The sequence below is a fragment of the Thalia democratica genome, chromosome 3 (assembly GCF_965202585.1).
Source record: "Thalia democratica chromosome 3, ktThaDemo2.hap1.1, whole genome shotgun sequence".
NCBI lineage: Eukaryota > Metazoa > Chordata > Thaliacea > Salpida > Salpidae > Thalia > Thalia democratica.
Genome location: NC_139167.1, coordinates 1,547,042 through 1,566,144, shown reverse-complemented (window position 1 = coordinate 1,566,144; position 19,103 = coordinate 1,547,042). Strand labels below are relative to the sequence as shown.

The window sequence follows — 19,103 nt, the reverse complement described above, 5'->3', positions numbered from 1 at the left end:
CTTTGCTAATGTGGTGAACTTTTTCCCAGTCGATTATAAAACGTTCAGACCAAGTAAAACGTCAAGTCAGTACAAGTTATAAACCATTTGGTTTCCAAATGCTACTTTCCGACGTTATTTGTTGTATATGGAAAAAGAAGAATATTTTACGTTTCATACTTATATATTTATTTATTTTTAACGAATAACTTAATTTGTTTTACGAGACTTTATAGATGTAAATTAACACGTACACAAAACACCACACTTTTACTATCGTCTTAAATAAAACATGGTTTTAGATTTCATACTGTGCCATATTTTTTTTTATTAACTAAACTTGACTCGCTTGTGCAGCACATTAACTTTACTTATAAATTTTTCATGTTTTTATTTATAGTTCGCAGATTTTTAGTTGTCCTATTTCTCCGTCTGTAAGTTTGTAGGCTTGGCAGGAACATTTTGCTATAAACTAAAATCTTTCATTGACTTGTATTATTTCAGAAAACAGTAAAAATTTCAAAACAAAAAATTATTCTCAACAGTTAACAAACTTTGTCTTTTTAAAGTAAAAATGATATGTCAGAGATTGTATGTTGCAAATTTATTTTGATTTTGGTAATTACAATTTCAAATTGTTTTAAATATTTTAAAATAAATTTGTCTATAAATGTCTTAGACATAACGTTAAAAGGTAACCAAGTGGTGCGCGACTCGTGAACCGAAAGACTCTTTGTGAACTATATCCTAAGACCAAATATTTTGGGCGCTTTTTTGCCGTTTATTAAACTATAATTATCATAATATTTTAATTGAATAAATATTTAGTAAAAGTTAAAGCATAGCCAAAACAAAATAAATACATTAACAGTTTTTAACCAGCAGACTTTATGTGCATTTTAAACTATACATCATAACCTTGACATGAAAAACAATTTAAAGCTATGTAACTAAAAAGATACTAAAATTTAACTTAGTTTTTTAATTTGTTTCACTGATTGGTTTTTAGAATTTTGATTGCCTTAAATATTCTTTTTCTTTTCTAGAAGTTTTAAGTATCATAACTAAAGATAATGTAAATATTAATTTAATTTAAAAAATTAATCATATTCCATATTATCCTATATTCCGCCATTGCGTCTGCTTCTTGTACGGTAGCTTGGAAGGAACATTTTGCTACAAACTAAAAAAAATATTTTTTTCTACTTAAAGAAATAGTATTTCCACATTGCATGTACCACTCTTTAATTCAAATTTAAAGGTTTTTGAACCATTTGATGGTATGAGAAATCATCATTTATTGTATTGTACATTATCATCCTTATAAGAAAAACTTTTTTTTTAAACCAGAATGTTGAGTGTGGTTATTCAAAAAAAATTGTAATTGAAGACAATTAAAAATAAAGAAAAAAAATATTTCAGAACAAGTAACTTTGACATTAGAAATATAAATTTATGTTTTCTAAAGTGGAAAAGTCATTTATATACAGAAACTTAACCTCGTAATAAAAAAGTAAATTTTAGTTTTTTACAAGTTAAAAATTTAAATTTCGCCACAAAAAGTTTTCTTTAAACTTCAGATTTTTTAATTATATTTATTTTATTCTAGCTTTTAGAACAATTATTCAGTAGGTCAAAACAATCAACTATTAGTAATCACAATAGTTGATTGATATAACAAAAAAAAATATATATCAAGAAAAACCGGACATACCTATTGAGAGTAATTATTTTGCTTTTATTAAAATGACTCGTAAATAGTCAATAATTTTCCACAGTTTTTTATCTTAAAATTTACAAAATGACATTTCTGTAATCGAAATTCTTGTTGAGATCGTAGTGACGTCACCTTATAAATGGCAGAAATGTTAATTTAAAACCTGACACTAAAAATGAGCATTTAAAAATTTTAATCATGTTATTGATTTAGATATTTTGAGCCACTTGTAAAGCGGCTATCGGTAAACTATGAAAAATAACACAAGAAGAAACAAGAAATAAACCAGAAGTAACAAAAATTTCTTGACCGAAATTCCTTTCTTCTAAGGTTTAAAATAAGATTAAACAAAACAGAAGCAGTTAAACTAAATTATAAAATTCGATCATAATCAAATCAAAATGTGGTAAATCTTGTGTTTTTTTAATTTCAATCTTTTTTATTTATTACTACAAATTAAGTTTTTCTTTAAAGCCAAATAAATGCTTTGAACTTTATATCTTATATATCATTAATAATCTAATCTAAATTGACTTTTTAATGTAACATTTTAGGACAACTTAAAAGGGAAACAAACTAAGTCATTGTTTCCGAAACTTGTTTTTCAAAAGGCCTCCTAAATTAGCTTATAAAGTATTTATTATTATAAATTTAAACTTTGACTTTCATATGCTATTTTATAATATAATTTAGTATTAAAAAAAAACATTAATTGGAATAAAGTGATGTCTAGAAAATTTGTTTTAGTAATTTTATATTATTTTAGACATTTACTAAGTTAGTTAATTGTATTTGAGAATAACTGACTATTTTTTTATTCTAACGAGTTGAAAAAAAAACAAGTAATTACGAAAATCTTAAAACTTAAAGACTTTTTGTTAGGCTACTAAGAATGGTTTTGATAAAATGTGTTTGAACATTAATAAAAAAAGTAAGTATTTAAAAATAACATTTTTTCATCATTTACAATTTAAGATAATAATTTAAATTTATATACGAGTTCGCGTGGTCTAAATATTTAGTAAAAAAGGTTTAAATGCTAATAAAAGAAATACTAACATTTATAAATCCACTATGTTCAAAAATAATAACCTTACCAAAAATTTAAATGTTTTTGTACTTTTGATTTTATGTTAATTCAAAGTCAGTGTAGAAGAATATTAAAAACTGTCAATCATTTTGATTAAAATTGTTTTTGTTTTAATTAACATTTTAAATTAAATTTTCACTAAACATTATAGAAAACAAAAGTTGTGTATATATTTATAGCTACTACTTTCAACTTTTTTAATGATGAAATAGAAGTAGCATTTATGGTATACATAAACATAAAACTTTACCTAATATAAAAACCCATTATCAATATAATCTGTAATTGCAAAATAAAAAACGGTGAGACTTAACAAAATTATATAAGAACATTTAAAAAATAGGTGTTAAACATAACTATATTAAAATTTACGGCTTAGAGCAAAATAACTAACTAACATATATCATTATCATTTTACAACCAAACTATTACAAAACTGTTTATGAAGTAAACAAATTTTCAAATTTGAAAAATTGATCCGATAAAATTTAAAATATATTCATCATAACGTTTAATTTTCCATTATAAACCTAATTTCATAACGTAATTCTTAAACACACATAAGTAATATATTAAAAACTTCATATAAACGTTATTTTTTTACAACTATTACTTTTGAGTAGTTGTGATTTTTGAATTCATATACATTTTAAAACAATGAACAACTTTTAATTGATAAATTCAACGTATTGTTACATGAATATACTAATTTCATTCACATAAAAGCTAAATAAAAAAGTAAGAACTTAATAGTTTCAAAAGTTTAGAAGTTTTTGTTTTAAGTTGATAAAATTTTAATATTTACCTAACATTATCTAGAAAAAAATAATATTAAAATTTAAAGTTTTTAATTTGGAGCAAAACCAATTTTGAAAAAAAGTTTAAATATCGCATGTCAGTTCCATTATAAACTAAGTTTAAAGTATTAATTTGTTAATAATGAAATATTTTTAGAAACTGATATTTTAACCAAAACTTATTTACATTTATTACAAAATTCATTTTTAAATAATTGTAATATAATTATGTCATTAACTTAGTACTGTATTTTTTTTATAATATCATTATTGTTAAAAAAAAGTTAACAAATAAACACAAGTAAGAGAACAGTTAATTTGCATATATAATTTTTATAATAGTTTTAATCTTAAATTTCTCATTACATAATTCTTCAATACTGTTTAATATAAGTACTTTCACCTGAAATGTATTAAATTAAATGAGTTACAGCCAAACATGTTTAATTCAATTTTCAGAAAGTTTAAGAACTAGATTTCGAAATAATAAAAGTTAGATTTTCGAGCAAATTTAACTTTTTTTAAATTTCATGTAACTGTTCTTTATAGTTATAAAAATAATGCTAAAATTTACAAATATTTAAAACATTAATACAAGTTTATTTTAGCTTATCTATACTGACTTTTTAAAGATAACAGTATTTTTGCTTAAAATTATATGGTAGTTTATTATAGTTCTCAAAAACTTAAATGACTTTTAATCACCTAGTTTTACAAACCCCTTATAGGATAACAAACTTAGTTTCAGAATAACAGATTGTTGACTAGTTAAAAGTACTTTATTTGTATTTTCATTATAAAATTTTTTTGTTGTTTTCTGATATATGAAGTCAATAAAATTTTAAAAACATATTTTGCACGTGCTTTTGTTTTATATAGGTAGTGTAGGAAAGAATTTTTAGTATTAGTTAAAATGTAATTTTAAAACTAGAAAATAAGACTATAAAAGATCATTAAAATCATTTAGTAAGTATTTTTTAGTAAAATTTTATTTTTACTAAATTAACATTTGTATAAGTATAAGTAATTCTAATGAAATTTATACTTTTTTTAATTGTTAAATTTTGTTTTAGTATTATTTAAAACAGTTACTTCGATTTTATTTTACTTAATAAATTTATTTCAATTATATTACTTATAAAAAGATCTTTTAATAGCTAATTACAGAAGTTTTAATTAAGGGGATTTTAAAAAAAGTATGCACACCCCCTGACCAAAATACCACGCTACGCCACTGCTGTGTAACCAAAATAAAAATGGTTGTAATGTAAAACGCTACGCCATGTAAAACTTGTAAACAAATAACTCAATAAAATAAAAAATCTTAACTAGTTTTAATCAATTTTTAACGCTTTATTAAACAATACCTAAGTTTACTAAGTTACTTAAATCAGTTTACTTAAGTTAATTTTTAACAACTCAGTTTTAAAATTTTAAATATTTATTTTTTGTATTTAAAATATTTATGAATAATTTTTAAATTTTTCATCAGAATGTAGTTTAGTAATTTAAGTTTGTCAAACTATTTAGTAATTGTAGCTAAGTAAATTTGTGAAACCTAATTCATTGCAGCTGTTTAAATGCAATTTTACGTAATTAAATATTTTTATTACATACTTAGAAATTAATTCAAAAATTCAAGTCAACTAACCAATAGGTTTATTATTGACTTTTTAAATACTCAATGTTGTGATTTTGATCGTTAGTAATCTAGTTTCTCAGAGGCTTGAAATGGTGACGACTTTACTGAACAAAAACGCTGAAAATTAACACCATTCAAAATTATCTACAAAATTAAAATTCTGTTAATAAAAGTGGTAAACTTTGTTATCAAGTAAACGTTGGAGCCATTATGTTTACAACTTTGTTTATAAAATGTATTTCTTTAATTTATTATTTACAAAAATATTCAATAAAGAAATATTTTCAATTATTCGACCAATATATCCGTAGAGAATTAAAAGTAAAAAAGCTTAAAAGTAATTCTTAAAGTCAAAAAGCTGATGTATTCTATACATTTTGTTCTGAACAGATATAATTTCAAATAAAAAAAGAAATAATTTATACTATTAAAAATTTACTATTTTCTTTGGTTTTGCAACTTTATATTTTAAAGTTTTAAACCAAGTTTTATTAGTTATTAGCTACAAATTCCTTTTTATATATATCTGTATTTGCACTAACTTTAAATGCAGTTAATGTTTGAGCTACAAATTTTACTCGCATAAAAAAGATGTAAATTTTTCAAACTTATGAAATTTATGCGTTTAAGCTGCATAGTGACGTAACAGAAATAAAATCGCAAATAGTTTCCAAATTATTACTACATACGTAGTTAAATAATATATAATTATTATGTGTCAAAAAAAGTAAATTATTATCATCTAAACTTTTACAGCTGCATAGTTATGCGGCTAAATGATTGTCTTTCTAGTAATAATCATACAAGTCTCTAGTAATACTTAAGCAATTTTGACTGTGAAATTAGTTTACTAATTTAACTTGCTTTCATTTAATTTACGAACATGATTTAAATATTAAAACGGTAAGTCTTCTTATTAATAAAAAACTGAAACTTAACTATATAAACTAAACTTACTTTCATAATTTTCTTTTTGTTTACAAATATCTTAAATTGCATTGATTAAATATAATTTAATAACTTACATGTAAAATTATTTTATTAGATTTATTAACTTTTATTTAAATTTTGTAGTTTGTTTAGAGCTATTTAACAGTTAATTATCTGTTAAAAAGTGATACAAACTACAGTGCGTCTATTGATTAAGTCTTGAATTAAAGGCTTTTATATAAAGTATTAGACTAATAAACTGTTAAACTAATATTCTACAAATATTTTTATATATAAGTGTTATAATTCATGACTAAAACAAAACTAAAGTTCGCATACAGTGAAAATTAAATATTAAATATTTTTATGATTTTTTATGCTAAAGATAATATCAGACAACCAACTAGACAAAGATAAAAAACATACCATTTTTGCTAGTAACATAAAACAACTGAGCAAACAAAAGAGTATTAAACTGTAATGTAAATTTTACAAAATGCTTGTGTGTTTTATAATGACGTAACTATGAAGTTTACTAACAACTAATACAATAATTATATTAAGTTTAAGACTTTTTTTTTTGTGTATGGTTTTTTATAACAACAAACTTAGCAATAATTTTTTACTAAAAACTTATCATGAACGAAAATATTTCAACATTTAATTACAAATAAGCGTTTACTAAAAAAACCTACCAAATTGTCAGAACAATTTTTTTCTTTACTTAAAAATAACGATAAAACAAATTTAATAGTTTAATTTTTAAGTATGTTTCTTAGTCTAAATTTTTAAGGAGTTAATAATAGCCAATTTACAAGTTTTTTAAAATATTTAAGTTAGCTGTGAACACAAAGTGACAAAACATGCGTTAAGTAAAACTTTGTTTCTATATAAAGTTTTTGTTTCTTTTGTAAGATGAAGTCATTGCGATCGTAAATAATAAAAAATAACTCACATAATTTTTTATTTAATTAAATTAAACAAAAAATTAAAAGTAATAAAAAAACTACTGTATTGTAGTATAAGTTAAGTGCATTAATTTAAACAAAATGACACTAAAGAAAGCATAACAAAGGTATGAACTTACAAATCGTTTAACTCATTCAATATTTAAATTAAAAATACTACAGTTTACTTGTATATAGAAAATATTAAAAAGATGCATAGTTCATGAATAAATAAAAAATAATATAAAATATTCAAGACTTGTCATATGAAAAATTCGATTACAAGTATTAAACTAAAGTTAGATTGTTTACTTAAAATAAGATTCTGCTTTTACACATTTTATATGACAGACATATTTTTATAAAATTGTAACCTAAAAAAAATCGTTGTATATAAGCTCAGAAGTTCATTATATTTGTTCAATAAAAAAGATATAAAATATTTGAAATATGCGCGCTTTAAAGCGAAATTTGCCGCATTCTTGCAAAAATTAAACTTACACAACTTTGCAATGAACCGTTAAAGCTGCACAGTGACGTAACAATGATAAAATTGCAAAATAATTGTAATTCAAAACTACTTATTCAGCTAAGAAACAATAGTTAACGCCAATTATCTATCTTTGAAATGAGAAATCCTGTAGGAATTTTTGCAGCCATACTATTGTGTGGCTTAAAATATGTGTAATTTGTCTTTTGTGGTGAAGTTAATTTAACAAAGTGGTATTTAATTTTATAAAACTGACACATTTGAAAAAAACCTAAAAAACGTCTAGAACAAAAAAGTTTTGTTAAAATGCATTATGTAAGACAATTATCAACGTAATTAATTAAAAAAAAAATTTTGTATATGGTTTCACAAAAAAAAAATTATAAAAAGCTTGATGATTGATAGCTTTATGTTTAGCTACTAAGTCTCGTTTTTATGAAATATATTAAATCAATTATAAGAAAGCATTCAAATGTTTACATAAGTTAAAAAACTAATACTAAAATGAACATTTTTAACTAAAAGTTTTAGTTAAAGTGTAAATCTCACTCTTTATATATGCATAAGTTATGTATGAATAAGTTCAGCAGTTAAAAAAGTTTTCAAATTTCAAATGCAACATGTTTTTATATAAATAATTTTAAATTAATTTTAATTGATTTAAAATATACACTTTCACTACAAATTTTTCTTCCAAAAATAAAAGGTTGCATATGAAACATTTTAAACTTATATTTAACTGCTCGGTGACGTAATATTAATAAATTGCTAATAATTTGAAAATTGAAACTTTAAATATTCAATAATATATTAAAGTGTTAGAGAAGTTTAAAAATTTAAAACAACTTAATTTTTGAAGCTGCATATAAATGTAGCTTAAATTAAAACTTTTTACAATTTTTTCAATAAAAAATTACTTTTTTTTAAATTAAAGAATTTTTTATATAACTATTGAATGACCATTTATACTAAGTAATAAATACTTAAGAATTTATTTAAATACGTTAACGCAATTGTTATATATAAATCTAGTTTTAAAGTAAATAGTAACTTTTAAACATTGCAATAAATAAAGACTATTAATTCTTATCGTTACAAAAAATCTTTTATTTAGCTATTTAAACAAGTAACAATACTCATAATGAACTCGATAATGAAATTGATATTAGAATTTATGTTCAATATTTAATGTTTATAAAGACGAAGTTGTCAGATTAGTTTAATAGCTAATAAAGAAATATAACCTATTTTGATTTATTATATCTGTTGTTGTCAATTGAAAATTATTTTTAAAAATATTATTAATATACTGAAAAGTATTTTTTAGTTTAATTATAACAAATTTATTTTAATTACGTTTCTAGAAATTTATTTTAAAACTACTTTAATTACCTTAACTTTTATTAAAACAGAGTAATTTTTAAACATGACATTTCTAAAACCTTTTTATAGAACTTTTTTTTTCATAAATAAAAATTAAAGTAAAGGTTCACTTACGTCGTTTGTTGTTGATATTGAACAGATTATAGTTTTTGACTCTTTATTATTTTTTGTAAACTTTTTCTAAAACTTGCTCAAAAAGATGTGAAATATAAAAATGTGCAGTCTAAAGTTTACATAATAATAGACAAGAATTTAAAAGCAATATTATTCATGTTACATTTGTGTTGAATAACTGCAACCAAAAATATTTGCTAAATGTTTTTTAAATAAATACTTAAAAAAAGATTCAACATTTACTTAGTCTTGATCAGACCTTATATGAACAGAAATACAATCTCTGAACATGATTTCCATTAAGCACGGTGATGGTTTTCAACGTTTCAAATCAATTAAGTCGTCACCATTCCATGCCTCTGTGCAGCTAGATTACAGGCGCCTGCCGAAACGCCTAGCTGAGTAAAATAGAATATATGAGTATTTAAAACACTCAGCTGATAAACTAAAACGTTATGAGTATTTAAATTATATATATCAAAACAGTAGGTTCATCACGTCGTTGGTAGTTATTATTTTGTTAAGTTGAGTTATGATATCTACTTTCGATAACACAAAGTATTTTTCAAATTGCTGCAATGAAGTAAGTTGGAGTAAATTATTTAACTACAAATTTTAAATAATTCATCAAATTAAATTTATTAAATTACTTTCTGATAATAACTGTCATATGAAGATCTTACAATTTACATTGATTTTACATAAACCTATGTGCAGTTTGTATTGCTAATTAAATATCTATCATTAAACTAATTTATTAAATCTAAGACTTATATTGACGATTCAGACTATCTCGTCTCAGAATACTAAATTAGTAGTTTATCTAAACGTAAATTGTTTTACATTTATATATAAGTGCGATGACATAGTTACTCTGAAATGTGACTTTGTCAAATAGCAGTAGCAGTAAAACAGTTCTTTGTTTGAAATTTATCAATGATAAATATATAATTTTAATAGTTTTCCAATATAATATACTTAAAAAGACAGAAAGTACTGAGCATTTAAGTGAGATACTCTTAAAAGACTTCATACTATGACCAACATATATATTTGTTAAAAACAGAAATACATGTTTCGTTGGTGCATTAATTTTTTTTTTTGCTGTTGAGTATTTTAAGCATCTTTTAATGAAGCTTTTGGAAAAATATAAATATATAAAAACTCAGCAGTGGACAAAATAGGCAGTTTGCTTTAAGCTAAATACTAAAACAAATAGGCAGTTTGATATTAACTAAATTAAAACATATATAGTTAACTCAATTATACATTATAGCTAAATTTCTAGAAGAAGAAGCTTATTTTACTGAGATTTTTAAGTCATAGCTAAATTATAAAAGTTTTTTATCTCTTACAGTACTTATATAATTTTTTCACCTTTTTAAGTTTTAATTTAAATTTTACTAAAAATTAAATTCATTTTATACACTGAGATATATTTTATGATTAATTACTAGTTGTTGTAAAACCTATCAAGAACAAAGTTATAAATTAGTTATTTATAATAACTTAATGAGTTAAAACAAACCTAATGTTTTTTATTTACAATAAAACACTTACGTATGACGTCATATTAAAAAGATCATGTATTTTATTTTAAAACAAAAATACATATTTAGTTTTTGAACTAACGTTTTTTTAATTTTTGCTTTAATATGTTAAAAATAGTTTATAACTATGAAAGCGAATAAACTTAGAAATCAAAGTTTTTGAAAAATAAATATTTGGTTGAGTTAATTTTTCTGTAGAATTAAATTAATTAACTTAATTTTTAGGAAAATATATAAATAATAACAAAAAAACCGAGCAGTTAACGCTTATTACTCTTGACTTCATTTGTTTAAAGACAATAAATTATTAATGTATTAAAAACATAAACTGTATACACTATACTAGTTTTTGGGTTTTATAGTAATTTATAAACTAAGTAGTTGAATATCAATTGAAACTTTTATTAATAAATACATTAACTATTTGTCAGTCATCATTAAACATTACATGATAAAATTTATTTAAAAGAGTATTGTTACTAGATACATAAAAAATATGTTTAATTAAACTTATTAAAATAAAAAACAATAATGTTTATTTTATAATTAATCGTTTTAATAATTAATTTTATATATCTATAAAAATTAGACACTAGCAACGTTTTAAGTAACTTTAAATATTTCTGATTCCCACCACAAGACTTAAGTAATTACGTATTAAATAGATTAAATAATGCAACAATAAGTTTGTGGGTTTTAGAAAAATAACGTAACAACAATAACTTCTTCTAATAACGCAGCATTTCTTTCAAGCTTTTTTTTACATTACTTTTATTGATTACTAATGTTATGATAAAGCATTTGTTATAATGAATCAACAGAGTTTAAACTTTTTCCAAATAAGAAACTATAAAAAGTTATACTTACATCATTATTATTGTTAGTCAATTTAATTTTAATTAATATTTTTGACCATAATAAACTTTGTGTAATTATATAACGCATGAAATTGGAATCAACCCTTGAAAAATAAATAAAACTTTAAACACAAATATAAGTTTTATTTATTCACAATAAATCTAAAGTTTTAGTATTACTAAAACAATCAAAATCATCCGACAAAAAGTTGACCAAAAATTAAAAAAAATATATTTTAGTAATTTATAATCAAAATGATGTAAAACATGTATAACATCATTTTATGAAACGCTTTATTTTTTCATTTCTTTTACATAACTAATATTTAATTCTTAACTAACATAGCTCATTTGCATTAGGTTTTTAAGAAACTAAGGAGTAAATGTAATGCATAATCAAATAAAAAGTAAGTTTTGTGTTGATATACCTTAAAGTTTTAAATAATAATTTAAACTATTTTATAAAAAATCGATATAATAAATTCTTACAACTAGAATGAAGGAATAGTCATTACAAAAGTTTGACAATTTTTTTAATTTGTTTAATCCTTGTTAGAAGTTTATATTACTAATTAGTTAAAATTAAAATAATTTAGATATATTTGTGAAAATGCCTAAATGTATATACTACTCAATTTTTTACTTTTTAGAATATATATTCTAATTTTGTCATGAAGTTTAAACAAATTATTTTTGTAGATACTTTGACATCAAAAATCAACTTGTAGTTTAAACTTTTGGTTTTTTTAATTTATGAAGTATCAACTTTGCATTTTAAAACACACAATAACAAAGCAACAGCTTTGTAAAACTTAGATGTTAAAATATTTTTTTTTTAATTGTTACTTTTGTTTTGCTTTTATCAAAGGTATATTCTTATAAACATATAAAATATACAGAAGAAATATTTTAGATTAAAACTCTAACTTGTTTAAGCAAGCAATTTTTTATTTTTCGAAAAGTTATCAAATGCATTAAAAAGAGTAAACAAATTTTTATTATCGTAAACTGATTTTTTTATTTTAACACTGACTTATATCATTATATTTTTGATTAAAGTACTACAATCGAAATCAGTTCATACTCCATTAAAAATAATATTTGTACTTTTTACCAAATATTAGTTCTAATCAAATATGATTAGAAAAAAATTAAAATAACATTTCATATTTAATATAATATTTTTTCACTTTATTTTATGTACTAATTAATTGCTAATTTTTTTCATTTAAACAGATTATTGAGCAATACATTCAAAATTTAACTAATTTCTTGTCAAAACAAATTAAATACTCACAAAAATTAATTAATCAAACAAAATACTAGTAAACTAAAGAAGCAATTAATATAAAACTAATCAAATTAATCATAAAAACTAAAATAGGTAATTAGAACAAAAATGGACTATTCAAAAATGTTAAGTGTAATTCTAGATCCTTTTGCAGGACCTAGTTGGTGATTAAGTTTAGGTTTAACTTTTTTAAGCATAATAGCCTCTGTTGCAAGTAAAATATTTCTACTTTTACAAAGTTTAATTACCTCAAAACAATTAAATTAATTACCATTATGATTCTGACAGATTCTACATTGTTCTATATGTGAAAATACCGCACTATTTGTAGGTTTTGTATGATCTTTAATTCTGACGAACAGTTGTCGCTCCGTTTCTTAAATATATTGGGTATCCAGATCACCTGGACAATGAAACTTAATAACGATGCAATTTCTGTAGAGTTTATTGATCTTTCCTTTCAATGAAAAAAAGTTTCCAACTTTAGATGTTCTAAAAGCTACTTTAATATTAATTCCAATTGTTTCTAAATTCTTTGTTATAGTTCTACTGATTTTTTCTGAAACCTTTTTTATATAAGGAACTGTTAAATACTGTTGTTTAAAAATTTGTGGCTTATCTTCTGATTTTTGAAGTTTTTATATTTCAATGTTTAATAAATTAACCGGATAACCTTTTCTCAAAAGAAGATTCTTTATTATATTTGTTTTTTTGGTTCTGTAGTTCTTCTTCTTTTGTTATTAGCAATTAATTGTAACATTAAATCATGTAAACACTTTTCTCTATATTCTGTTTTTCAAACATAACATGATAAAGTTATAAAATTGAATTTGTATAAGCTTGAATAGTTTTTTTTTTGTTTCAAAACTTAAAACTTGTAACAAAAAGTATCTAAGTCAATTTGTTGACAATATTAAACAATTCTTATTAAACTCTTTATTTTTCCTTGTAAACTGTTTTTAAAACTTCCTTAAATATATATGAAAAAATAAAATATCAAAAATTTACTTGTTAACTTGTATTTTATAAAAAAGTAACATGTAAAAGTTTATAATTTACTTGTTGAGTATATTTATTTTAATATTATTATCTTTTTCAAAATTATTTGTTAAATAATAATAATATGTTAAACAAAAATAAAGAACTTTTTAATTAACGTTTATAAGATAAGTATTTAAACGAATTTATAGAAAAATGGGTCCGACGATTACCTTTACATTAAAGTATTAAGATTTTTTAAGAACATAAGTTTGTTCTGTGTCTGTTGATTATACACGCTGATAGTATTCAGTGTTTTAATTCAGTATAGTCGTCACCATTCCAAGCCTCTAAGCAGCTAGATTACAAGCGCCTGCCAAAGCGCCCAGCTGAGAAAGTTAAAATATATGAGTATTTGAAACATTAATATCACTGATAAAATAATCAAAGTTGTAGCTTCATAATATTGTTGATAACTATTCTTAGTATTCAAAATTAATTGTTAAATTTACTTAAAGCTTCGGGTTTTTAAAGTAAATAATAAACCAAGTGGTTGTATAACAATTAGAATTTTTTTATTACAAATTACACTGACTAAGCTTTATTTTTAAATAAAATTAAATTTTTAAATTATTTAAAATATTTTTTTATGTAGAAGTGTTGTTACTAGCTACAAATTATTTTTTTCTTAATTAAACCTATTATTAAGCTTAGTATCCAAAGCACAAACAATAATATTTAATTCGTAATTAATTGCTTTCAAACTTGATGTTAAACAACTTTTTAAAATTTGACATTAGCCACGTTGTAAGTGAGTTTAAACAACAATTATAATCATATACCTGTTGATGAATTTTAAATAATAAAATTATAAGGTTGTGGGTTATATAAAATTAATGTAGCAATAAATACTTTTCTAAATAATGCAGCATTTCATTTAAGTGTTTTATTAAATTACTTTTAATTAATTATTGATGTTATGCTAAAACCTATATCAACATAATTTAAACTTTTTCTATAAAAAAATATAAAGAATTATATTAGCAACATTATTGTTGGTAGTCAATATAATTTCAATTTATACTTTTGACCATAACAAACTTTGAATTGTTATATAACGCATGAAATTTTCATCAACTACTTTAAAAAAAATCGAAAGTTAAACACACCGCTACAAATTCTATGATTCATAATAATCAAATGTTTCAGTTTTGTAGTTATTAAAAATATTTATCAAAAAATGATTAAAAACTAAAAATAGTTTTTAGTAGTTAACGTTTAGTTGATTAAAAAGCTCGTAAAACGTTATTTTATAAAAACCACAAAATTATTGTTGCACTATTATTAGTTGTCAACAAAAAACATCGGCGAAAGTCCGCAGAACAGAAGTCCGGACTTTCGTTTGCCGTGAGACAAGCTCAAATTTAACAAAAAGGTTGGTCATGCCAATTTGATCATCAGACCATAAGTAACGGCATACTTAGACCAGTTTCGTCCTTATTAGGATTCATCAGTCAGTCACAACCGAAAAACTTGTAGTCGTCAATCTACAAACGGTTTATGATGCTTTCCAAGAAGCAACCTTTTGCTGGTAATGCTTAGTGACGTAAGCATTGTCTTTGCCGTGCAACGTTTAAAATATTGTCTCAGTCTCAGTCTACCGAAACTTGTGGTCTGATGATCGAATTGGCATGACCAACCTTTTGTTAAATTTGAGCTTGTCTCACGGCAAACGAAAGTAAGGACTTCTGTTCTGCAGACTTTCGCCGATGTTTTTTGTTGGTTGTACTAAAACGAGCGTACCAGATGTCTTGCCTAGCGGACAATGTTTTAAACGTTGCACGGCAATGACAATACTGACGTCACTAATCATTAAATCAATAAATGTAGTTTAACTAATAACTAATAATAATACTACCAGCAAAAGTGAAAATAGTTTTAATAGGTCTTTACTCTTATAATGCAGGATTACTTATTGTATAAATACACAATTGTAAAAGTGCCTAAATGTGAGATGTACAATATTTTACTTATCTACAATTAATTTTATTAAAAACAAACTTACTAAGTCGGGTACGTTTTCAAAAATTTTTATTGAAGTTCAAACTGTTTATTTTTTCTGTATTTACAAAGATATCAAAATTAAACTTAAAGCATACTACAAAGAATTTTACAAATCTAAGCACAATCAATTTTACTTTTTATTGTTATTTCTACACACAATTACGGTTCGAACGCTTCGTAAAACTTAAATGTACATACTTAGATAAAACGGAATTAAAAAATCGTACTTTTGTTTTACTTTTATCAAAATTAGATATTTCGAATAAACATATAAACTATGCAGAAGAAAACTTTAATTTATAATTTGTTAAAGCTGGAAATTTCGTTTTTTTTTTTCGGAAAATTATCAAAGTTTTGAATAGTATGTGTTTGAAATTTACATTTAAACTTGTTTATTCTCTTATAATATGACCTAAAAAGACTAATAACGTACTTGTTACTTTAAAACAAACTATATAAAACAATTACTTATTATACAGTTTTGCCGTTTGATTTTTATAGGTTTCAAACAACTTTACCATCTAACAGTATTATGATGAAAATGTTTAATTTTATCTTTTATTTTAATTTTTAACCACACTTTAAACACTGGAACAAGCTTGCATTATACTAATAACAGTTCTTTTTTTTTTGAAATTATATTTTTGTGTGTTTTAGAAAACCACTTATTCTAAATATACTAATTAACTAATTCTTGATGTTTACTGAACACACTTTTATTTGTTAATAACTTTAAACTAATTTTTTATCAATACTGTTGTACATTTGTGTAATTATCAAACTTTGAAAAAATACTTTTTAACAATTTCTAACAAAAAAGTATTTATATTTTTTATCAGATAATAGTTCTAATCATATATGATTCGAAAACATAAGTAGAAATTTTTATATCATATATGATAATTTTTTATTATAGTTTTTAATAAAACATCATAAAGTTATGAGCATGAAATTTCTAAAAAGCTTAAAGAATTTCTTTTGTTTCAAAAGTTAGAACTTGTAGTAAAAAGTAACTAAGTCGATTTGTTGACAATATAAAATAATGTTTTTTATTATTCAATATTTTTCGTTGTAAACTGTTTTAAGAACTTGTTAAAATATACATGAAAAAATAATATGTCCAGTTTATAATTTTCTTGTTAACGTATATAATTTTGATCTTCTTTTCTTTATCAAAAAAGTTAGTTTGATAATAATTTTAATATGTTAAACAAAATTGAAAATTTTTTTATTAAACGTTGTTTTAGATAAGTATTTTAACTAAATTATTAAAAAATGGATCCGACGTTTACCTATACATTAAACGTTTTTAGATTTTTATGAACAGAAATTAATTTTCTGCATATAGTTTTAATTATACACGGTTATAGCTTTCAGCGTTCTAATTCAGTAAAGTCGTCACCATTTAAGGCCTCTAAGCTGCTGGATTACAGGCGCCTGCCAAAGCGCCCAGCTGATAAAGTTATAATATATGAGTATTTAAAATACTAATAATAAACTTTTGGTTTTTCACGTTCTTGACAGTTGACTAAATTTATAAATCTAGTTTAAATGACGTAACAATTTTAACTTAGTTTTACTTTTAAGAAAATAAACATAGTGTGGTAAATTTGTTTTCTATTTTAGCTGCTTAAACAAAAAAACAAAATCAAATTTTGCATGTGAAATATTTTATTTAGAAACTAAATGTTTTATTATGTTTACTTCCAATACTAAATTCACATTTGTTTCTTAATTACATCTACTTTGTTTTAATTTAGTAAATGTTCTTTTATTTATGTTCATATAATAACTTTTTTAAAGTCACTTAATTTTGGTTAATTAGAGTTGTTTAACTTAAAATAGTACTATTGAAACCAAAAAACAAGATTTAAATTATTTTTACTGAAAAAAACTTGCTTAACTTTTATACTTTGTAAAAAAAGTTTGTTTTAGGTATTTATACTTATAAAAACATTTGAAAATAGAAAGTCTGAAAAGAAGTTAAATATATGTTAAAAGAAAGTTCTTTGGATTAAGCCTAACTTAAAACTTTTGAGTTCATTATCTGAAACAAGAATATTGTAAATTCTTAGAAGTAACAATTACGCTTCCAAAAACAATAAACTTAAAGAAAACGACATAATGAATTAAGTTTGTTTACAACTCTATGCATAAATTAAGTTAAGCATATAGAATAGTAAAATACTTAAAAGTACTTATACCTAGAATGAAAAAAACAAATTTTAAATCTCAAGCTTTAAGTATTTCGCCGTGGTAGTTAATCAGGAATTTTTTTATTTCAAGTTTAATGAACCAAATTACTTAAAAGTGCTAACTAACCAATTATACCCTATTTTAAGATGTATGAAACTCACAAAAAACTCAAATACATAATAGTACTATAAGAGGAATTATCAATAAAATTTTGTTCATAGATATAAATATAAATAAAGTGTACTAATTAAATTTTTTATTTACAACCATGTTTCGGTGATAAAAATTTGCGACTTCTTCAAGAAAAAAAAATAGCATTTATAGCAATTTATTTTTATGAGTACAAGTTAAAACTAACAAGAGATAATATTTTAAAAACTTTTACCGGAGCTATGAAGATTAAGAGAATTTTTTTATTTCAAGAAATAGCAATTCTTGATCTTCATATCTCCGTTGAAGTATGTAAACCCGTTAACAAACAGAAACAAAAAAAATATTTTATTATTTTGAGCTGCATAAGATTTTAGTAGATTTATACATATTAACTAATTAAACTGAAAAGTTTGAAAGAGTATGTTGATTACCATCCGCGCACAATTCTCACCCAATTTTTTTCATCTTTTACTATTACTGTCATTTAATGGATCATTTATTATGTAGGATAATTTAGTTAATTTTTTTCAATTTTTGGTAAAACTGACAGTGAAAAATTGCGGTTCATACGTTTTTGTCAGTTCTTATAATGACTTAACCTTAACAGTTTTTTTTTTGTACTCTATGAAAGTTAACTTTTATTATTTATTCTAATTATTTTCTATTTATTATATACAGTTAAACCAAACATTTTTTTTTCAGTATTGCTTTTAATTTCTTTTATCTTATGAACAAAGTTACTATAAAACTGTAGTTATTACATAAGTGTTTGACTCATTAACACGTATTATACTTCAAATACTGGAGTGGAATAAGGTAGCATAGTAGTTATAAGTTATAACTACTATGCTACCTTATTCCACTCCAGTATTTGAAGTATAATACGTGTTAATGAGTCAAACACTTATGTAATAACTACAGTTTT

The 19,103-nt window shown here is 22.5% G+C and overlaps 1 protein-coding gene across 1 annotated transcript in view; it reads left to right on the top strand.

The window, feature by feature from the left end:
* The window catches only part of LOC145831642 (uncharacterized), a 32,570-nt gene extending 23,075 nt beyond the window's left edge, over nt 1-9,495 (top strand). Inside the window, exon 2 of the mRNA XM_082938952.1 lies at nt 9,394-9,495. Within this exon, the coding sequence (XP_082795078.1) occupies nt 9,394-9,495 (102 nt within the window). The remainder of the gene's footprint in view (nt 1-9,393) is intronic.
* Nucleotides 9,496-19,103: the final 9,608 nt, after the last annotated feature.